The sequence below is a fragment of the Canis lupus genome, chromosome 18 (genome assembly GCF_003254725.2).
Source record: "Canis lupus dingo isolate Sandy chromosome 18, ASM325472v2, whole genome shotgun sequence".
NCBI lineage: Eukaryota > Metazoa > Chordata > Mammalia > Carnivora > Canidae > Canis > Canis lupus.
In genome coordinates this window covers 53,901,612-53,923,019 of record NC_064260.1, presented here as the reverse complement: position 1 = coordinate 53,923,019, position 21,408 = coordinate 53,901,612, and the positions used below count along the sequence as shown (strand labels likewise).

The following is a 21,408-nucleotide window of genomic DNA, read 5'->3' as shown; positions in this document are numbered from 1 at the left end:
CTATGGAGTAACTGAGCGCAACCAATCGGAATGTTACTTGGCGGTGTTGCGGGGGAGCCAGAGCGACGTGCGCGCTCTTTGACCCGCTCATCCTCTCTGGGGAGTTGAGCCATCCTCCACCCCGCTGCCAAAGGCATCTTTGCAGAACACGATGATCTGATCCTGTCGTCACCTCCCTGCTTGAACGTTCTCCACGACACCCCAGTCACTGAGGACGAAATTTAAAAGCTAGTAGTCGGGTTTCCTCCGTTTTCGCTGTTGTTTGTTTAAAGCCCTCTCAGTGAAGTGAGAATGACAGTAAGCACTTGTCCTCGGTGCCCAGTCGCTGGTTCATCCCCTACCTCTTGCTGTTAACTTTTGCATATTGCAAGCAGGCCCTGCTCTTCTAGGCCTTTGCACCTACCAGTCCCCCTGCTTGTGACATCCTGCCTCTTATGTGGGATTGGTTAATTCCCAATCCTGAGACTGGACCCCCCCCCCCCATTAGCTTTATTTTTTTAATAATATATATATTTTTAAGAGTTCTTTATTTATTCATGAGAGACACAGGCAGAAGGAGAAGCAGGCTCGAAGAGGGACTCGATCCCAGATCCCGGGATAACGACCTGAGCTGAAGGCAGGCGCCCAAACTCTGAGCCACCCAGGCATCTCCTACGGTTACTTTATAAGGAAATCTTGCTTTGACCACCCCCTTTCCACCTGCCACCTCCAATATTGACTCCGTTAAACATTTATCCCCGTACTGTGTGGTCCTTGATTACTTACCCTAATGCGCTAGAGACTTTTTTATGTGATTAATGCATATTTAATAATCACAACAATCTATGTGATTATACTATTATTAGTCACAGGAAACACATACAGAAAAAGGGGATGAATATACCTACGGTTACAAAGCTGGTAAGTAGCCAAGCCAGAATCCACACACCCATGCAGTGTGCATTCACTAAACCACTATGCTGTGTTGCCTCTCCATACTGGAGTGAAGAACTTCAGCTTTGAAGTTGGGCATCCTAACTCACCTCCTTACTGGTGTATCTTTAAACCATTTAGAATGTCAGAGTTCTCATTTACTTCCAGGTGATCCTGTCTCTTTGAAAGAATGTGAAGATGGGACGCCTGGGTGCCTCAGCCCTTGGGCAGCTGCCTTTGGCTCAGGGCGTGATCCTGGAGTCCTGGGATTGAATTCCTGCATCGGGCTCCCTACGGAGAGTCTGCTGCTCCCTCTGCCTGTGTCTCTGCCTCTCTCTGTGTCTCTCATGAATAAATAAAATCTCAAAAAAAAAAAAAAAGAAAGAAAAAGAAAAAGAGGGCAGCCCAGATGGCTCAGTGGTTTAGCACGGCCTCCAGCCCAGGGTGTGATCCTGGAGACCCGGTATCGAGTCCCATGTCAGGCTCCCTGCTTGGAGCCAGCTTCTCCCTCTGCCTGTGTCTCTGCCTCTCTCTCTCCTCTGTCTCTCATGAATAAATAAAATCTTTTTTTTTTTTTTTTAGAAAGATTGTGAAGAGTAAATGAGAAGGCATACAGAGCAAGTCTTGAATAATGAGAAAGCAGGGCCCTCATTTGCAAATGAATACTGAGGAAAAGGGGGAAGCAAATAAAACAGGGACACAGTATTCACTATAATGTGGTCTTAGAATACGTGAAATTTTTTTTTAAGATTTATTTATTTATGAGAGAGAGAGAGAGAGAGAGGCAGAGACATAGGCAGAGGGAGAAACAGGCTCCTTGCAGGAGCCTGATTCAGGACTTGATCCCGGATCCCAGGATCACAACCTGAGCCCAAAACAGCTGCCCAACCACTGAGCCACCCAGGCATCCCATAATACACGTATTTTAAATTTATCTTGAGCTCTAATGGTTAAAAAAATAAAATAATCAACTGTATAGTATTAAATACACAAACGTGAAGGATACACAAAGATACCCGTAGCAAACACTGAAGACAAATGTTCCAGTAAAGAGCGATGGCTTTGGTCCTTTAAGGAGCATCCTCCTAGGGAAAGTTGCACAGCCTTTAACATAACCAAGGAGGCTATGAATTACCAACGTGGAACACTGTCCATCATCTACTGTGAACAAAGAAAATAAGAGCATTGAGGGACACCTGGGTGGCTCAGTGGTTGAGCATCTGCCTTTGGCTCAGGACATGGTCCTGGAGTCCTGGGATCGAGTCTTACCTCAGGCTTCCTGCACGGAGCCTGCTTCTCTCTCTGCCTCTCTCTCTCTCATGAATAAATATATAAAATCTTAAAAAAATACATCATTAATTAAAAAAAAAAAAAAAAAAAGGGGATCCCTGGGTGGCGCAGCGGTTTGGCGCCTGCCTTTGGCCCAGGGCGCGATCCTGGAGACCCGGGATCGAATCCCACGTCGGGCTCCCGGTGCATGGAGCCTGCTTCTCCCTCTGCCTGTTTCTCTGCCTCTCTCTCTCTGACTATCATAAATAAATAAAAATTAAAAAAAAAAAATACATCAGCATTGAATAAAAATCTGGGGGAATTTTCCTTTGTATTCTCCAGCAGTACTTGAAATTCATATAACTGTCAATTCTGTTATTAAAAGTTATAAACCACAGCAAAAAAAAAAAAAAAAGTTATAAGACCAGGAGCAGCCCAGGTGGCTCAGCGGTTTAGCTCCAACTTCAACTCAGGACGTGATCCTGGAGTCCTAAGATTGAATCCCATGTCAGGCTCCCTGCAGGGAGCCTGCTTCTCCCTCTGCCTGTGTCTCTGCCTGTGTCTCTCATGAAAAAATAAGACTTTATTTATTTATTCATGAGAGACACACAGAGAGAGGCAGAGACACAGGCAGAGGGAGAAGCAGGCTCCCTGCAAGGAGCCTGATGTGGGACTCGACCCCAGGTCCCCAGGATCACACCCTGAGCTGCAGGCAGCACTAAACCGCTGCGCCACCAGGGCTGCCCTAAAATCTTATTTTAAAAAAGTTATTTGGATCTGAATTTTAACTATTGCTGAATAAATAATCAATGCATAAAAAAAAATTATAAGACCAGCAAAAGTGAGGATTATACTCTCTAGCAACTCAGGCTTTTCTACATCCAGTTGGTTTATTTTTTATTTTTTAAAGGTTTTCTTTATTTATTTGGGGGGTAGGGGCAAAGGGAGAGAGACTGTCCAGCAGGCTTCACACCCAGCACAGAGCCCAAAGTGGGGCTCGCTCTCATGACCCTGCAATTATGACCTGAGCTGAAACCGAGTCTGACACTCAATTGAATGAGCCACCCAGGCACTCCTACATCCATTTTATTTTTTTAAAGATTTTATTAGAGAGAGAGGGGGCGGGCAGAGACACAGGCAGAGGGAGAAGCAGGTTCCATGCAGGGAGCCAAACATGGGACTCTATCCCAGGGCTCTAGGATCACGCCCTGGGCTGAAGGCGGCGCTAAACCACTAAGTCACCGGGGCTGCCCCATCCAGTTAATTTAATTATAAATTCAAAAGTATACACTTCTCTGAAAAATAGGTGTGTGGACAGGAAAATGAAAAGGATTATGAAAAATAAAAATATCTTCCTTTTATATTTCCTTTAATGTTGGTACAGTGGATATACAACAAACACAGATTTAGGGAAAGTGGGGGAAATCCTTGGATCTGGGAAATGCCTCAGAAAGCAGTCAGGCAGTCTGTGGTTCTCCAACCCATGTAATTTATCTCCACTTCAGACAGGTGGATTTGGACTCAGGTGTGCACATCCTCTAGATCTAAATAAAAGGTAAAAGAGGAAGTAGTCTTGCCCCAAACTCCTATCCTGCAGCAGCTTGTTCTCAAAAATCCCACCAAAGCCACCAAGGTGACAGGGCCCTTTGGAGGGTATATGGCAGGGATTGGGATCAGCTAACTACAGCCAACAGGCCTAATATAGCCAGGGCCTGATTTGTAGGGCCGATGAGCTAAGAATGTTTTTTACGTGTTTACATGATTACATGGCTATAGAAGTACCTACAAATCACCTTTGATTTTGTCCTCTGGAAATGCAAAGCCTACGTTGTTTACTATCTGGTCCTTTAAGTAAAAAGTTGCAAGCTTCTCTGCTCCTTTCCAACCCTCAGTGTGGAGCAGAACGGAGAGTTTGGGGCCTGAGCAAGCTCTCAGGCTAAGCACTGAGACTCAGTTGTGGCCCAGGCACCTGGCCTTCTACTCTGCCCTCTGGGCTGTTCTGGGCTGTTCTGGGCAGCAGCGGCAACCGCCTCCTCCCAAGGAGTCCAGGCCGACCTCTCCTCTCCAAGCCCAGACTCAGCCAGGCCTAAGAGGCCCCCAGGTTGCTTCAGAGCCCTGCTGTTGGTAGGGAGGCTGCGCGGTGGGGGCAGCCCCAGCGCTCACGCAAGCAGAAGTGCCAAACCAGAGCAGAGCAAGTCAGCAGGACCAGAACTGTGCCCACCCCAACAGCTGTGTGGACCAGGGTCAGGGACCTGGGGGGCACGGCCAGCCTGCCGCAGGGCCCGAAAGTAGGGCCACTCACCCCATCAAGGCCCTCCCCACCTGCCTCTGGCACGCTGCTTTCTCCAGCTCCATTTGCAGCCACCACGCAAACGACATAAGTGCCCCCAGGCTTCAGCCTCTTCAGTTCTGCTCTGCGGGCTGTAGAGTTGAGGGGGGGCCCCTTCTGGGCAGCCCCACTGCCTTCCCAAAGCAGCAGCCAGTACTGGTGGACCGGGGAGGAGGGGGCACACCAGTGCACCACGGCGCTGCCCGTCTCAGCCACCACGTGCACTTCTCCCAGGCGCGGAGGGTAAGGAGGCTGGGCAGGGCTGGAGAGCCCAGGGCACAGGCAGGCCCTGGGGGCGGCCCTCTGCAGCTCCTTGCATGGCACCTGCAGGTGGCGGCAACTGTCGTAGTCACAGAGGACAGCAGGCAGAGGCGGCCGTAGTGTCTCATCTTCCTCCTCCTCCTTAAAGTCTTGAGGGGTCAAGAGCTGTGATCTGGCCACTAAGGAGAAGGTGACAGCCAGGAGCCACAGAAGGCAGGGAGAGCCCAGCATTGGAGTCTGGAAGGGAAGGAGTTGGAGAAGTCGAGACCGCCCAGACCCCATGCCCTCTGCCCCCCTGCCCCCAACAAAACCAGGGAAGCACAGCTGGGGGCAAAGAAGAGGACAGGAAAGCAAAGAAAAGGACACAGACATGCTGATTTGTCAACCAACTTCTCAACGAGCTATGGACCTGCTGGTTGGTTTGGGGTGAAACAAAAGCAGGCTGACCTGAGAGATGGGTGCGCGATTGGCAATGGGTGAAGTACCAGAAACAGTTAATGAATAAACAAAGTGCTGGAGGGCAAAAAAAGAGGATTTACTCAGCCTGAGGAAGAAAGGTAGAATTATTCCCAGCTGCCACTCAAAGGACCGATCTCAGTAAAAACAATTATCAGTCAGAGACATACGGAAAAACCCAAAAGGAGACAGAAACGAGAAAGAAGAGATGGAACAGAAGGGGAAAACCTGCGGACCTGGACCGTTCCCCATCTACCACAGGAGCTCCAGTCCCTGCCGCCCCCCACCTGCCATCCCCTTCCCCTGGCCCCTAGTAGCCCCCTCACCAGCGGGGAGGTCTCCCAGCAGTGCAGATCTCAGGCCAGAGGGCTGTGGGTGAAAGGCTAGGGTGTCCCCAGGAGCACGGGCTACACGGGCAGGTTTTGTCTTCAATTGTTTTGGCTTGAAGCTTTTATACCCTTCCATGATGATGTCACCACCCAGCCCCCCTGCCCTGCACCCCCCGCCCTTTCCCGGTGAATGCCAAGAAGCCGGCTGGTCCCTTCAGAGAGCCTGAGTCACGGGGCTGGGGTGGGGGGAGCCACAGGCAGCTGCTGCATCTGGAGGCCAGGATGCCTGGGTTTGGAGAGGTGGGCGGAATGTGGAAAGCAGCCAGGAGCGGAGAATCACAGGGCTGAAGCTGTGTGTGTGTGTGTGTGTGTGGGGGGGGGGGGGGTGAGGAGAGGAACAGGGCGAGAGGGCCACCTGGCTGCAGTTGGGGGTTGGAAAGTAGCTGTGACAGCATGGGGCCTGGGCTCCAAAATGTGGTTTCGGTAAAAATCATACCACATCCAGGGCAGTCATTTCCTCCCAATGGACAGAGAAAGGGTGGGGTACAGAGGCCAGAATGATGCAGCCCAGCTCTCCAGACCCGCCCTCCTCGATCCCCCTCTCCAGTCACGTGGAGGCAGTGGGCAAGAGAGGTTTTCTCTCCTTTGACTTCCTAGGCTTCTGAATGGAAACAGCCGTATAACAGGCCAGGTCTGGAGGCCTTCCCCACCGGCCGGCCCTCCAGCAAGACAACCTCTTCCACTGCTGGGTGGCGGGGAAGGTGCCAGGGCAATGCAGCGTTTTCACAAGGCCCTGAATCCATTTCAAGGAGTCAGGGAAGCAGTGGGCATGAAAATAGTTTATTGGGGGAGCCACAGGACAGGGGAAGAGTTGTCAAGTGAGAAAAGGCTGGAATGTGAGGACTCTGTCCTGTTCTCTTCAGGAACTGGAGCAGGTGGGGCGCTGTCGAAGACTGCCCACAGAGGGTTCAGAGCTGCCCAGAGTTTCTGGGGCAAGGGCATGGGTAGGAGCAGGCAGGTTGGCCTCCGTCAGCAAAGCTGCGTCTTCCCAGGAGCCTGAACCTGGGCCAGAGGAGGGAGAAACAAAATCCCAAATGGGACATTAAGTAACCAGGGGCTCTTCAACCCCCTCGGTCAATATAACCTCCTCCCCACCGACATGCCACCTCCACTCCACCAGACCCCCCATGCCGAGCACCCCTCACCGAGCGCCCCTCACCATCACTGGCCTCTGGCTCCAGCTCCTCCTCTCCATTCAAGGGCTGCGGATCTGGTTTCTCCTCCTCAGGGAGCTGACCCTCTGCAGCCACAGGGGGAATGCAGAGGTCAGGCTAAGAGGCTAAAGGGGACAACTGAAGACAGGGAGGGCAGGCGGGTGAGCTGTTACTGTACCTGCCCCTGGGGGATCTTCAGGGCTCTCACCGTCCTCTGTGATGTCTGACAGCTGTGTTGACTCCTCCTGGCCTTGGGGCTCTGTGCCTCCAAAGTGGGTAGAGGACAGGGTAGGGCTAAAGCAACTGCACGCAGGCAGCAGTGCCAAGCTCACCTCCTCCGGTCTGCCTATCCTCTGACCCTTAGCCCAGCTGTGAGGGCCTAAAGCTTCATCCTGGCTAACACAGGAGGCCCCCTCCCATCACGTTTACCTGGATGATGGGCTGAGATCCTTCGCTGTACTGGCTTCTGGGAACTGTCTCTTTTTCGGATGTTTACCTGCGAAGGGGATACTAGTGAGCAGTGAGGATGCCCCCCCACCCCCGCTGTGATCTGGACCTTTAACACCCGAGGAGCATCCCCATCATGCCCCAGCCCACTCCTTAGTCCAAGAAGGATGATGAAGGGGAGAAGAAGGAAGTCCTTTGTGACCTGCAAGGAGAAGCGGTGTCGGGGCCAGATGCCCCCCCACACCCACTGCATATAGCTGAAGAGCACAATGACACTCAGGAAGGTGAAGTTGCTGGCGACGCCTATGAAGGCGCAGGTCATCGGGAAGTTGTACAGCAGATACCTGAGGCAGGAAGAGGCAGTTACCGGAGAGCACTAGCCTTCTCACTTCCCAGAAGTCATTTCTAGGAAAATTCAAGTTAGTTTCACTTAAGGACAGCCCCCATACGAGCTGCAGTGGTTCCTCACCTAAGCCCGGTGAAATGGGCATGGATGCGGAGGTAGGCTCCGTACATCTGGATGCGCTTGCTGTGGATCTCAATAATCGCTCCAGTAGTTGGCACATACTGCAGAGGGCAGGGCACTGAGTGTCAGGCCACGATCCTGTTGCCGTCACTCTTCAAGCCCAATCTGAAGCCCACTTCCAGCATCTCCACTGCTGTTCCTGTTGACCGAGCCCAGAGGCTCCACAGGGAGAATTCTGGGCTCATGCGGACAGTGGTATCTAGTCTTCCTTCACCCCCTTACCGAGTTCTCCCTATATTCCGAGTAGAGCTCCACCTCCAGGAGCTGCTTCTGCTCTGCAAATCCAAACAGCAGGAGGCTGGAGAAGACCAGTGTGTCAAGCATCTGCAGCAGGTCTGAGCGGTAATGCAACATCACCTGCCAGGGCCAGAAAGGAGAGGCTGGGGACAGGTACCCCCAAATTTCCACAGCCCCACCCACCCTTCCACCGCTCCTGAGTAGTCTGTGAAGCCTGCTTCTTCCTCAGGCCCCATGCTCTCTCATTTTCACTTCCTACCATGCTCCCCCACCCTTGGCCCAGTCATTCCAACTACCTGAGTAACATGCCCGCCCGCCCACGTCTTCATCCCCTTCTTCCTGAAACCTGCATAGGTGAAGTCCCACACAGTCTCTGATCTTTCCCCCAGGCAGTTCTACAATCCAAAATTGTCTCTAAGTTTCAGTGTACCACCTGAAACTTTTTTCTCCATATAGACACTCAGGGATTTGTTTCATAATGTAGCTCTGTTGACAATTCATGTAAGAATGGAGTCTCATATTTATTGAACACCCGCTATACGCTAGTGAGCACTGTACCTTTTTTCATTGAATCCAAACTAGTCTTGCTACAGGACTACTACTATCACACTCAGTTGGTAATGCTGTGTAACCAAGGGGTGAAAGAAGCTGTCTCTCAGCTTGTGTGTTTCTGAGTGAGGAGGATTCCAGTGCAGATCTCTGGGGTCTAATGAAGCCCATTTTGGCTCCACTCTTCAGACTTTACCCTGAAGCTGGACAGGCAGCTATCAGGTATCTGGAGTGTCGGTCTGGCTTGGTGAACTGACTCATCTTCCCTATCTTTTTTTTTTTTTTAAGATTTTATTTATTTATTCATGAGAGAGAGAGAGAGAGGGAGAGAGAGAAGCAGGCTCCACGCAAGGAGTCTGATGTGGAACTCGATCCCAGGTCTCCAGGATTCCGCCCTGGGCTGAAGACGGGCCAAACCACTGAGCCACCCAGGCATCACCCCCCTCTTTCCTATCCTGATGAGTCTGTGACCTCAGACCTAAAGCCCTACCCAGATGTTCTGACATCTGTTGTCACCCCCGTGCCCTCCCAGACAGGTCCTGAACACTTACAGAGCGTGAAGAAGTGGAGATGATGCGGCCGCCTCTGGTGTAGCATGAAATGGTGACTAAGAACATGCCCAAATCTTGATTCACAGGGGACTCTGGCAGCTCAAGCTCTAAGGTAACGCGGTACGGCTGTCCATACATCAGCACCTGCCCAAGGTAGCCCCCATCTCTTTTCAAAAAATACATAAAAAAAAAAAAAAAAAAAAAATTCCACCTCCTCCCACCTCCAAACGCTGCCACACACCCCCAGACCAGCACAGGGGGCGGCGGGGTCTCTCATTCCCGGGAAGGTGCTGCCCCCTGGTGGCCGCCCTCCCACTTCTGAGATCACCACCCGTGACTTGGCTGAATCAGAGAAAGGCTGTGTCACATCTCTTTTTCCAAAAGTGAACCGTCATGTTGCCAACTGGGCCATCTGTGACTCAGGCCTCTGTCCCCGTGAGGCCATCCCCCTGGGCCCAGCCTGCCTTCGCTTACATTATTAATTAACCAAGTGCCAGAAGTGTACACCAACTCCCAAACCACCCCTCACAGTCAGGTCACTCCAGTTCAGCTTTCTGTCGCTCTGGGTTCCTTACCTCTTGTCTGTTGGTAGAACCCTGCGGCTCCTAGTGGGGAGGCTTCTTCACTGGCATTAACCTTGAAAGGTTACAGATTTGCCACCAGACACACTCCGGTTTTTCCTGACCATTACAATATTCTTCTAATCTCTTTATTCAATTATTTTTATCTGTAGCACGACATCCTCAGAGGCAAGAGTATAGCTTTTGTTTTTAAACAAAGAGAATGGATTTTTTTTTTTTAAAAGCTGGCTTTCTAAAAGATGTTGTTTTTAAACAAAGATAATAGATTTTTTAAAAAGCCCATAGCGAACCACCTCGAAAATCCAGGTATGGCTGAGGGTGCTTTGAGCACTATCACTAGGGTAAAAGGTAGAAAAATCCTGTAAAAGTCTTTCTTTGTACAGATTCTTATCTTCAAAATGAATTATCTTTTTTTTTTTTTTCAAAATGAATTATCTGTTGAAAAAATGGATTCCATGAGATTCCTAGCCCATGGAAGAGGCCAGAAGAAGCCAGCTGCTTCACTGAATTCTCTGAAACATTTTTACAGGCAGGGGGAAGGGGAGAAGAGGGAGAGAGATCTTAAGTAGGCTCCACACCCAACTCAGATCTTTGGTGCTCGATCTCACACAACCCTTCTCAGGGTCATGACCGGGGCTGAAATCAAAAGTCGAATGCTTAACTGAGTCACCCAGGCACCCCTGAAACATTTTAATAGGTAGTTCTCTAGGTGGGTTGAGGCGAAATGGGTAGTGACTGCTAGCTAATGGGTAGGAGTTTCTTTTTTGGGGTGAAAATGTTCTACGATTAATTGGGGTGCTGGTTGCTTAACTCTGTGAGTACACTAAAAATGACTGAACTATACACTTATTTATTAATTAAAAAGATTTTATTTATTCATGAGAGACAGAGAGAGAGGAAGAGAAACAGAGGGAGAAGCAGACTCCCTCAGGGAGTCAATCCCGGATACTCGGACCACGCCCCAAGCGGACGGCAGACACGCAACCAGGCGTCCCTGAACTATACATGTTAAATGGGTGAATTGTACGGTACGTGAGTTTTATCTCAATAAAGCTGTTTAATTATGTTTTTAAACTAGTAATTCTGTCTAAACCAACATCTCCAATGGGAGCCACCAAATCAAATATCAGAATCTTGTGAATGACTCCAAGCCTTTGTTCACATCTGATGGGCATTCTCCTTCTGTTCCCACATCCCCACAATATTCACCCTTCCTTACAGGGTCGGTCCATTTTGAGCCCCACCATCCCCATAGTCTCACACTGATGCATCAAATTCTCCACAAATTCTTCTGAAATGCAGAATCTGCACCTTATGCCTTGCTACTTCATGCAGTATATAGATTTCTATCAAACCTGTAAGCTCCTGGAAAGCAGGGCCACATTTTCTACTTCTACCAAAGTGTTACACAGAAAATAGACACATTATGCTTTCTATTTCTTCATCCCTTCCTTTATATTCGCTGTAAATGGACAAAAGGATCAACCTGCTTTAATTATCAGGGACTACCCTGATTGGAGTCTCTGATATTGGATTTCCCCTCACCATTCATCTTTCCCTTCCTTCCTTATCCAGCAGCCTCACACCCAATTGCAGGCTACCTGAATCACCACTAGGATCTCCACAACAGGGGCAGCCAGGTGGCTCAGTGGTTTAGCGCCACTTTCAGTCCAGGGCCTGATCCTGGAGACCCGGTATCGAATCCCACTCGGGCTCCTTGCATGGAGCCTGCTTCTCCCTCTGCCTGTGTCTCTGCCTCTCTCTCTCTCTCTCTGTGTGTCTCTCATGAATAAATAAATACAATCTTTAAAAAAAAAAAAAAAGGATCTCCACAACAGGCAGCCACACAACTGTATGCACCATTTCAGGTGCATATATACTGTGGCTTTGTTTCTAATTCCCTCTCAATATAGTCTATTTATTACTATTTTTAGCCACAAAAGTACATTATTGAATCAATGTCTTCATAGACTTTTTTTTAAAGAAATCAAATTCTTTTTTTTTTAATTTTTATTTATTTATGATAGTCACAGAGAGACAGAGAGAGGCAGAGACATAGGCAGAGGGAGAAGCAGGCTCCATGCACTGGGAACCCAACGTGGGATTTGATCCCGGGTGTCCAGGATCGCGCCCTGGGCCAAAGGCAGGTGCTAAACCGCTGCGCCACCCAGGGATCCCTTCATAGAAGATTCTGTAATAAATCTCCAAATTCCTTTCCTGAGTAGCCAGACTAAAATGATAAATCTCGGGCAGCCCGGGTGGCGCAGCGGTTTAGCGCCTGCCTTCAGCCCAGGGCATGATCCTGGAGACCCGGGATCCAGTCCCGCGTCAGGCTCCCTGCATGGAGCCTGCTTCTCCCTCTGCCTGTGTCTCTGCCTCTCTCTCTCTCTCTGTGTCTCTATGAATAAATAAATAAAATCTTTAAACATATATATATATATATATATATATATATATATATATATATATGAGATAAATCTCGGGGAGCCTGGGTGGCTCATTCGGTTGAGTGTCCCAACTCCTCATTTTGGTTCAGGTCATGAGATCGAGCCTTAAGTTGGATTCTGAGCTGGGCATGGAACCTGTTTAAGATTCTCGCTCTAAAAAAAAAAAGATTCTTGCTCTCTCTCTGCTCCCCCACAGAAAGAAAGAAAGAAAGAAAGAAAGAAAGAAAGAAAGAAAGAAAGAAAGAAAGAGAAAGAAAGCGAAATGATAAATCTCTGCCTTACAATATCCAACCTTCCACATCACTATGTCCATTTGGGACCTACTCATTGGACCTGAGAAGTCTTCTTGACAGTGTATGGCTACCTGCTGAGCAACTGAAAGAGGTCACAGAATACACATAGCAAGCTATTTGTACTGCCAAACAAGGCCAGTCTAAATACCAATCCCAGATGCTACAACTTACACTCCTCCCTTCAGAGTGATCATTTATGTCTACCCTGTGTCAGTGGACCATTTAAAAAAAAAAAACACTTTCCGGATGATTGAAAAATTCTTATTTAGTTTGATGGCTGATTACTACAAATTATGCTAACAACTCAACAAACTCTGGTGAGCAAAAGTGATGTTGATGCTCCAATGGTCCTTTTGAAGCAAGAAGGGATCCTCCCTCTTCTCAAAGCCTCCACCAATTTGCCTACTATAAACAGATGCACTCCCATTCTGCATTTCCCAGGGTTTCGGGGTTTGCTGAAGTCCTACTGCCATCCGGTCCATCCCCTGGCACAGTAACCTCTGTAATGTCAAGTCACACATATTTGTCAAGAGTTTCATAATTTCACATACGGGCTTTCAAAACTCTTGGGTAGATTCCATCCTAGTCCAATGAAATAGCTACTATTTAATTTAGGTTCACAGAGGTCTAAAGCACATCTCATCTAGCAGATATGGCCTGTCGGAAATAATCTAAGAAGGGTATTGCTAACATTTGCAGCAGGAAAGAATAATCTACATGGTTCAGACTTTTTGTTTAACCTCTCTTTCCTTGCAAGCTTTCCTTAGTCTCTATTACTCAATCCCTGCTCGCCAAGTCTTTCTCAATCCCTACGATTTCAAGTCTTCAAAGCTCTAATGAAACCTCTCTGTAGCTCCCATACTCACCCGATCACGTCCACCCTTAGCCAGCGAGACATTGGCAACAGGGAAGGAGCAGAGTAAGGAGGTGGATGAATCACAGTCAGTCCTAAATGAGAATGGGGATGATACTCCACTAAGTTATAGAGTCTGCCTTACCTGTCCGTACACCTCCTTGGCCCCCTAGGGCTCCCTCTTGTCCCCCATCCCTTCTTCCAGAACAGGTACCCTTCTCTCTGTCAGAGAGAGATGGAAAAGAAATGCAGCCAGGAGATCCAAGACACCTGAATGATTCTTTCATTCTCTTTCCTACTACTTCAGCTTATTTCCTCTCGTTAGAGCAGAATTCCTTACACAGGACTCGATGGATACTCAGTTGAATAGTCTCAGACTTAAGTGTTTCTAAAGACTCACTTGGGGAGCTTGGTAGAAATGTAGATTCCTGGGGGCACCTGGTCGGCTCAGTTAAGTGTCTGACTCTTGACTTCACCTTGGGTTATGATCTCAGGGTCCTTGGATCAAGCCCTGTGCTGGGCTCCCCACTGGGTGTGGAGAGAAATTGGGGTTCTCTCCCTCCTTCTGCCCCCCAATCTGCTCCAAGCTCCCTCTCCCTCTCTCAGGAAAAAAAAAGAAAGAAAGAAAGAAAGAAAAGAAAGAAAAGAAAGAAAAGAAAGAAAAGAAAGAAAAGAAAGAAAAGAAAGAAAAGAAAGAAAAGAAAGAAAAGAAAGAAAAGAAAGAAAGAAAGAAAGAAAGAAAGAAAAGAAAGAAAGAAAAGAAAGAAAGAGGAAAGAAAGAAGAAAGAGGAAGGAAAGAGGAAGGAAAGAGGAAGGAAAGGAAAGGAAAGGAAAGGAAAGGAAAGGAAAGGAAAGAAAAAAGGCAGATTCCTGGGTCCTATCCCCAAATTCTGATTCAGTAGTTCTGGTCTTGTGCCTAGTTTGAGAAAATTCCTCCCAAGGAATCCACAGATGGTTTTTAAGAGGCTCACAAACCTCAACTTGTAAGCAAAATTACACATGGGCATGCATATATATTTGTGTGTGTGTGTGAATATATATATATCTGTATAATTTTTTTTTTAACATGAAGCTTGAATTCACGACCCTGGGATCAAGAGTCAGAGTCACATGCCCTACCAACTGAGCCAGACAGGTGCCCCCGTGCATACACGTTTTTATAACAAAAGGGTCAAAGTTTTCATGACATCGTGCCTCCTAAATGTTTAAGCAGCTCTGATCAGGGACTCAAGACGGGGGAAAAAATAAATGACTTTGGACCACTGATAACAATATCCCCATCAGCATCTCTCGATTGGTCCTACTGTCACTGTTAAGACAAGGGGAGAGAATTTGACAAGGTCTGTAAAATCAGAAGGAACTGAAGCCCCAGGTAAAATGCAGGACTCTGGGACTTTATGTACTGTCACTTTGTGTTTCCATAATCTCTACTGTACAGGATTATCAGGAATGGGAGAAAGTGTACAAGGCAACTTGCTGCTTTCCTAATACCTTCTCTACTGAAGGCCAGGTTAGTTCTGAGACAACCCAAGGGATCTGTTCGGTTTAAACGTCTACAGTGGCCCTGAGAGGTATGACCCAACCCAAACAGAACTGATCCTCATAGTGACAGTTTAAAAGGGGGATTTTCTTCTCCTTCTCCTTTAACAGATTTCAGTAACCAGAGGCAGAACTAGGATCTTAGAGCCCCACCAACCCAGAGCTTCCTTGGCCTTGGGCGGTGAAAAGTAAGAAGCCCTATAAACACACTGGGCTCAAGTTTTCTCCTCTGTAATCTAGGGGGTTGGACTGAATAAGCTCTAAGGGCCCTAACAGCAATTCTCTCAAAGAATTCCTCGACATTGGTAGAAGACCCCTCTCACCTGTAGTAGAAATGCACGGGGCTGAGGTGGCTGACTGTAGGCATGTAGGAATAGTAGAAGGAGCCATAGAGGAAGACAGACACCCAGAGCAGGAGGAGGATGGTACAGAAGAGCACCCCAAACTGTAGCAGCAGCTTGCGGGCACGACCTGCCAAGATGTGGCCCACCTCCTGGGCCCACAGTAAGGCAGGTACTGGTGGGTCATTGACCATGGCAGGGAGTGCAGAGTGTCTGGCCCCAGGTTCAGGCCTTGAGTTCCTAGCTGCTCTGCCGCCTGGACGCCACGCCTGGCCATGGGGTGAAGCAGCTGGCGGTTCCTGGAAAAAGACAGAGAAGGGGGGGGAAATGGGCTTTTCTCCTAGGGGAGGTGGGGACAGAGAGGACAAGCCTACTGGACTGGGTTTGAGGAACCAGAGATAACAGAACAGTCTTTGTTTCGGGTGGCCTCTCCCCAGGTGATTGTGTTCCTCTAGCAAACATCACTTCCCTTTCCCTTCCCTCTGCTGTCTTAGTTCCCAGTGCCAAAGTCGGCTGAACTTGTCTGTTGGACACGTGATTCTGGGACAGGCCACCTTGATCTCGCAGCAAAGCATCCCACTCGGGGGATGAGCACCTTAGGAGGCCGCCGAGTCCGCACCGCGAGGTGGTGCCCCGAGGGCACGCGGGACTTGCCTGGGGTCGTGCGGCCGCACTCAGAGACACCCCTCCCGAGTGATCTCCTCGCCGCCCAGAGCCCCCACCGGCCGCGCCAACAGCGCTGGCCGCTCGCCGGCCGCCGCCCATCCGCACTCACCAGTACGCAGGCAGCGGGAGCAACGGCAAAGGCACTTCCGCCTCCCGTGAAGCCCCGCCCCTTCCGCCGGCCGCCCCGGGGGCGCGGGGCGGGGGGCGGGGCCACTCCCGGGGCGGGGCCTGTCGGGCCGCGGGCTTCCCTCCTCCGCCAGGCGCGTGCGGTCTCTCCCCGCGGCCGGGTTCGCAGACCCCAGGGGACAGGCGAGGCCAAGACGTGACCCAGGGTGCGCTGTGAGTCAGCAGCATCCCCCTGGGCGCGCCCTCGAGGCCGCAATCCCCGCCCTCGGCCCACACCTTCACCCGCCAAGGGGAAGGGGGCGGGTATCCAGCTGGCGCTGATTTTTATCGCCCACAGCCCCTGGGACCTGTAGGCGTCCAAGGCAGGGCCCCTATCACAAGAGTGACAGCATTTCAGCTCCGTGTTTTGTCTCCAGCGCTTAGGATGTGATCCACCACCTCTGACCCTAACTGGACTCTCCCTCAGAATCCCCGCAGCGCGTTATGGACACTAGACCTTGGCAGAGGGTACCTTCTATTGTGTATATGACTCTTCATGCCATACAAGAGCCCTCAGAGCGTCAGGTTAACATTATGTACATCTTTGCATTTCAACAGCACCAAGCACAACGCTGCATGCCTGGGGGGTAATCTCTCAAACCGATACCCACCCTCCAAAACCCACCCAAGGAAGCCCATCTGTTTCAACGCCCAGTGACTTTCCCCGAAACCACAGTGCCCCCTACCTCTTCTTTGTCCGATTCTTTGATCTGGTATCTGCACGGCTCTTTTCCCCCAGCTTCTCCTCCTCCTTGTTCTTTAGGCATCTTCCTGATGCACCTTGTTGCCCCTTGATCTTCCACTCGAGCCACTTGTGGCTAGAACACGAAGTGCTTGGTGATCTAGAAGCTGATACCTGTAACTCATCACATTTTCCTAGATACAGAGAATGGAGGGTCCCTGGGAAAGAAAAGAAGATTCAGGTACTACATGCTATGTCAGAGGAGGGAGGAGGGAAAAGGGGGGCGACTGCCCAGCTGATGTCAGATTTTCAAATGAGCAGAGTCCCCCGCAGCCAGTACAGACTCCACTGCAGGCGATGTCACAGGTCCAGACCACCCATTTAAGGGGGGAGTCAGCCTGGCCTTCAACTACTTCCAGCTCCTTCAGCTCCTTCCTAGCCCAGACTCAGAATGCCTGCAATGGGGGAAGGGCAGCTAGTGAGACAGTTCACAGTAGGGGGTGTGTGCAGGGGCCGCAGTCAGCAGCCAGGCTCCCCCACTGGCCAGGCAGTTGGTATGTTCCAGGATCTGAGCAGCTTCTTCTAGCATCCTTCATCCTTCAGGTACCAGCGTCTGGGCAGTGCTTGAGCTGCAGGAACTGGGCCCAGCCCTCAACAGAACTCTGACCTGACCTCCCCAGTGGACTTCTCTGTATTAGCTCCTTCTGCTGCAGCAGCAAATACTTTCAACTGCAACTCCCTGCAGGTGGGGCACCCACCCATCTCGGGGCAGGCTTTGTGCACCCCACTGACTACTCCCCAGGGCTACCACTGCCGGTGCCTGCAGGTGAGTAGGGAGTATCCTGTTTTTCTCCCCCTGGGTCTCAAGGAGGCAGGTGGGGGTCATGTGTCCTCATCAGGGTGGGGCTCTTTCTGGTTGAGGCTTTCAGGGCTGGGAACACACAAGGCTGGAAAGGCTGAAAAGCCTTAAATCATTATGTCTAATGATCTGTGGGCCCAGGCCGTGTGTGAGTATGGAGGGCATTTCATCCCACTCTCTCCATTTCCTTAGCCCAGGAAGACAGGGATGGGAAAGGCCACTGGAAGATGAAGATAAGAGGAACAAAATATTGGGGCAGCCTTGTAAAGACTGATGAAAAATGAACATGGAGGGGGGTCTTCAGATGAGATTATGCAGCTCCTCACCTCCCACATCATACTCTGAGCTATTCCTTTCTTTTCTCTAGGATGAAAGGGGAGACCCCCGTGAACAGCACTATGAGTATTGGGCAAGCCCGCAAGATGGTGGAACAGCTTAAGATTGAAGCCAGCTTGTGCCGGATAAAGGTGGGCGGATCCTGGGTCCCCTCAGTTGGCCCAGTTGTGCTCTAGGTCCCCAAATCTCAGGTTAAGAGACGATTTCTTTCCTTGAGTCCCTGAGATCAGGGGAGGAGTCTCTGGCTCTGTGGGACAGTCCCTCTGAGGGGGATGAGGGAAGAGAATACTGTCCTAAGAAGCCCTAGAGATGGCAAAAAGATAACCCATTTGGGGAGGCAGGCTGCAGGCCCTCTCAGGGGATCTGGCTAACAACTCCCCTCCTGGCTGTGCCCCAGGTGTCCAAGGCAGCAGCCGACTTGATGACTTACTGTGATGCCCACGCCTGCGAGGATCCCCTCATCACCCCGGTGCCCACTTCGGAGAACCCCTTCCGGGAGAAGAAGTTCTTCTGTGCCCTCCTCTGAGTTGCCCTGTCCCTCCACACAAGCTCCTCACCTGTCCCTCTCCTGGGCCCTCCCTTAGGTTAGTAACTGTCGTGAGTCCCTGAGGGTCCCCGCATCCCACCCCTAGCCCTGTCCGACCCTGTGAGGTTGTCCGAAGCACAAGGCTCTCCATCACCGATCTGTCGACCCCGAGAACCCCCTGACCCAGGGACCCCTTAGTTCTATCCCCAGAAGGGCCGCCAGACTCTACCAGCGTCCTGCCTGCAGGCTTCTCTGTGACCCGCTCAGACAATGGAGAGAGGCACGGGCCGGGTGCTGGCTCCCAGTCTCACCTGGAGCTATGAGAAGGGTAAAGCCATTTGAAGAATAAAGGTATCCAGAGTCTCAGAAGACAGCTCCTGTGGTAGCCTTCTTGGGGAGAGGATCATCAGTCTGTGGATCTGGGAATGTGTGCGGCAGGTGAAAGACTTGCCATTCCCCGGGAAAAGGGCGGTCAAACCAGGCTAGACATCGCCTAGGATGGGAGATCGCCGGGACTGGGGAGACGGCGGGCGCGAGAGAGCCTCAAGTGGGAGAATTAAGTCACGACACCCAGAAGCTGCGGAGAGCAGTCACACACACACACGCACACGCGCGCGCGAGAGCACTGAACACAAGTGAAAATGAAAACAGACCGAACAGGATGGATTTAGGGAGGGCAGTCGCAGACCGCAGGAACTCAGGAACCCAGGGGAGGAGCTCGGCTCTGGTTCCTGCGAAGGGGCCGGTTTTACTTCTAAGATGGCAGCGCCCACAGCGTGCCCCTTTCCAAGATGGCCGCCGCCATAGGACGCGCGCCAATATGGCAGCCGCGCGTCACTGGGTTTCACCGTACAGGGCGTCCCAGCTAGCCCCATACGTAAAATGGCGGCCCCAGGCAGCCAGAGTCAGTGCGGTCCCATCTGTGCTCATCTGGTCTCAAAATGGCTGCCCCTGCCCTCGCCAACTTGATGCCCATTCCTATGCGGCCCAGAGTCTGGAAGCCGACGTCCCCCCGGATCCAGGTGAAGGCACACGGGTGGCCATGAGCAAAGCTCACGGGACAAGGGGACCCTGGCAAGCACCCCGTAGCAGGCGCTGGTCGCGGGTATCTTGCGAGGAAATCTAGGTTCTGGAGCTTGCCAAGCTTAGAGGTGTAAACCCAAGTGTGCGGCCAGTGCCCGGCGCCATTCCTTGTCTATTCCTGATCTCCCTAGGAGCTGGGTAAGCCCGAAGTTGTTTCAGTTTGGGTTTCCTTGTAGGGCTTGCCGTGCTCCTTCTCCCTCAGGCCTATTCTGTCACATCCGCCAGAAGCAACGTTCCCGCCCCCAGTGTGCCGACCAGCCTTCGTCGTGGTCCCAGCTTGCCGTCTGGCCACCAGCCAGAATCAGGGCTTAATGTCTCACGAGCGCCTCCCAGACCCAAACTTGGCGAGGTTTAGAAGCCCGGGATGCTTTTCTAGAAGTCTTTTCCTTCCAAGGGTGAACATAAGGAGGTGGGACCAGGGCCAAGGCAGGGAAGGTAACAGCTCCAGGGTGTCTGCTCCTCATGCATTCGCAACATCTCCCAAATTCAGGGATCCATCTTTTCCAGGAGAAGCCTAGGCTGGCTCCTGTCTTGTGCCACCCTGCAGTAATAGGAGGGTGGCCTGTATTAGGGATCGCCATCGCCCCAGCTTCCCCACATCTTCGCACAGGAAGACGGCAAGGGGAGAGGAATGCAGAGAGGAAACCAGAGCAATAAAGGGCATCCTACCAGGAATTAAATTTACACTCACTCCACAGGCCCAGGGGCACCCAATGAAATTGCGGCACTTTCAGGAACAGCAGCTTTGCAGCTGTTGATGGAGTTCTGAACCCTAACAGGTCCTGGAGATCATCTAATTAATTATCTCATCCTGGAGATGAAGAAGTAGGGAAAAGTAATCTGGTTGCCCTCCTGAAGTGGGGCCCTACCTCCATTCTGTTCAGGAGTCCCCATCAATTCCTTCTTGGTGTTTTATGAAAAGTCTTGAAAGGTTCAAGTCTGTTCTGTTTTATTCTTTTAAAGTTTGGTTTATTTATTCGGGGGGGGGGCGGGGAGCAGAGGGAGGGAAAGAATCCCAAGCACACTCCCAGCTGGGTGCAGGGGAGGGGAAGAGGTGGGGGGGATGGGGTCAGGGAGGGCTCCATTTCATTGGGAGATTAGGACCTGAACCCAAATCCAGAGTCAGTAGCTCCACTGACTGAGCCACCCAGGCCCTCCAAGGATCAAGTCTGTTTTAATCTCTGCATCCTGAAAGTTTCTGGCACATAGCTGGCACTCAGATATTTAATGAATGACTATCTACATAGGCTTAAATAGCAAGCAATGCAGAGCAGACCCTAAGGACCTCTCTTTTTCTACTGCATCACAGTGTTGGGCAAATTCAAGAGAGTAAGTGAAAATTTCCACATCAGCTTAGACTTGGTAAAAAGCCAGAAGTGCTCAATAAATGTAATCTTGATAGTAGTTCTTTGTTTTTTAAACCTCTGTTCAATTTTTCTGCACAATTTTCATATTCATCATATTGGAGGTAAATGGCTACAGCCCTCGTTGGGGGAAAAGGGGGTTTAAGAGGTTACCAGAGACCAGGCATTAACTATAAATAACCATTAAAAATGATTAGTGAGGGATCCCTGGGTGGCGCAGCGGTTTAGCGCCTGCCTTTGGCCCAGGGCGCGATCCTGGAGACCCAGGATCGAATCCCACGTCGGGCTCCCGGTGCATGGAGCCTGCTTCTCCCTCTGCCTGTGTCTCTGCCTCTCTCTCTCTCTCTCTGTGACTATCATAAATAAATAAAAAATAAATTTAAAAAAAAAAAAAAAAAAATGATTAGTGAGCGCAGCCCGGGTGTGGCTCAGCTGTTTGGAGCTGCCTTCAACCCAGGGCATGATCCTGGAGACCTGGGATCGGGTCCCACGTCGGGCTCTCTTCATGGAGCCTGCTTCTCCCTCTGCCTGTGTCTCTGCCTCCTCTCTCTCTCTCATGAATAAATAAAATCTTAAAAAAAAAAAAATTAATG

At 50.6% G+C, this 21,408-nt stretch overlaps 3 protein-coding genes across 23 annotated transcripts; 1 reads left to right on the top strand and 2 right to left on the bottom strand.

Annotated features, from left to right (window-relative positions):
* Positions 1-3,533: 3,533 nt before the first annotated feature.
* LRRN4CL (LRRN4 C-terminal like) lies at positions 3,534-6,234 on the bottom strand. Of its 2 annotated transcripts, XM_049096469.1 has the most exons (3): positions 5,554-6,234; positions 4,504-5,008; positions 3,534-3,725 (listed from the first exon to the last, which is right to left on the bottom strand). In XM_049096469.1, exons 2-3 carry the CDS (start codon positions 5,000-5,002, stop codon positions 3,703-3,705), a joined length of 522 nt encoding a protein of 173 aa, XP_048952426.1. In that variant the 5' UTR covers positions 5,003-5,008; positions 5,554-6,234; the 3' UTR covers positions 3,534-3,702. The 2 variants fall into 2 exon arrangements, with proteins under 2 accessions (XP_048952426.1, XP_048952425.1); XM_049096468.1 differs by having other exon boundaries at positions 3,534-5,008.
* A 143-nt stretch (positions 6,235-6,377) lies between these two features.
* Positions 6,378-19,643, bottom strand: BSCL2 (BSCL2 lipid droplet biogenesis associated, seipin). 20 transcript variants are annotated; one of them, XM_049096461.1, is made up of 12 exons: positions 18,680-19,643; positions 16,652-16,865; positions 15,117-15,433; positions 13,268-13,349; positions 9,081-9,224; positions 7,966-8,100; positions 7,687-7,784; positions 7,420-7,561; positions 7,200-7,266; positions 6,949-7,035; positions 6,762-6,856; positions 6,378-6,618 (listed from the first exon to the last, which is right to left on the bottom strand). In XM_049096461.1, the coding sequence occupies exons 2-12, from the start codon at positions 16,730-16,732 to the stop codon at positions 6,586-6,588; spliced, it is 1,281 nt and encodes a 426-aa protein (XP_048952418.1). In that variant the 5' UTR covers positions 16,733-16,865; positions 18,680-19,643; the 3' UTR covers positions 6,378-6,585. The 20 variants fall into 20 exon arrangements, with proteins under 20 accessions (XP_048952418.1, XP_048952412.1, XP_048952419.1 ...); XM_049096455.1 differs by having other exon boundaries at positions 6,776-6,856; XM_049096462.1 differs by having other exon boundaries at positions 6,949-7,029.
* On the top strand, positions 17,040-18,737 carry GNG3 (G protein subunit gamma 3). Its single transcript, XM_025445785.3, has 3 exons — positions 17,040-17,473; positions 17,874-17,973; positions 18,240-18,737. The coding sequence occupies exons 2-3, from the start codon at positions 17,875-17,877 to the stop codon at positions 18,366-18,368; spliced, it is 228 nt and encodes a 75-aa protein (XP_025301570.1). The 5' UTR covers positions 17,040-17,473; position 17,874; the 3' UTR covers positions 18,369-18,737.
* Positions 19,644-21,408: the final 1,765 nt, after the last annotated feature.

Bases quoted from the DNA above. Each gene is read 5' to 3' on its own strand.
- BSCL2 (XM_049096450.1), bottom strand. From the start codon at position 16,154: ATGCTGCTGACTCACAGCGCACCCTGGGTCACGTCTTGGCCTCGCCTG. The intron at 13,350-15,116 runs GTGAGAGGGGTC...ATTCTCATTTAG, and splicing joins CCCGTGCATTTCTACTACAG to GACTGACTGTGATTCATCCA. The intron at 9,247-13,267 runs GTGAGTATGGGA...TTTTTTGAAAAG, and splicing joins CTAAGGGTGGACGTGATCGG to AGATGGGGGCTACCTTGGGC.
- GNG3 (XM_025445785.3), top strand. From the start codon at position 17,875: ATGAAAGGGGAGACCCCCGTGAACAGCACTATGAGTATTGGGCAAGCC. The intron at 17,974-18,239 runs GTGGGCGGATCC...GCTGTGCCCCAG, and splicing joins CCAGCTTGTGCCGGATAAAG to GTGTCCAAGGCAGCAGCCGA.
- LRRN4CL (XM_049096468.1), bottom strand. From the start codon at position 5,002: ATGCTGGGCTCTCCCTGCCTTCTGTGGCTCCTGGCTGTCACCTTCTCC.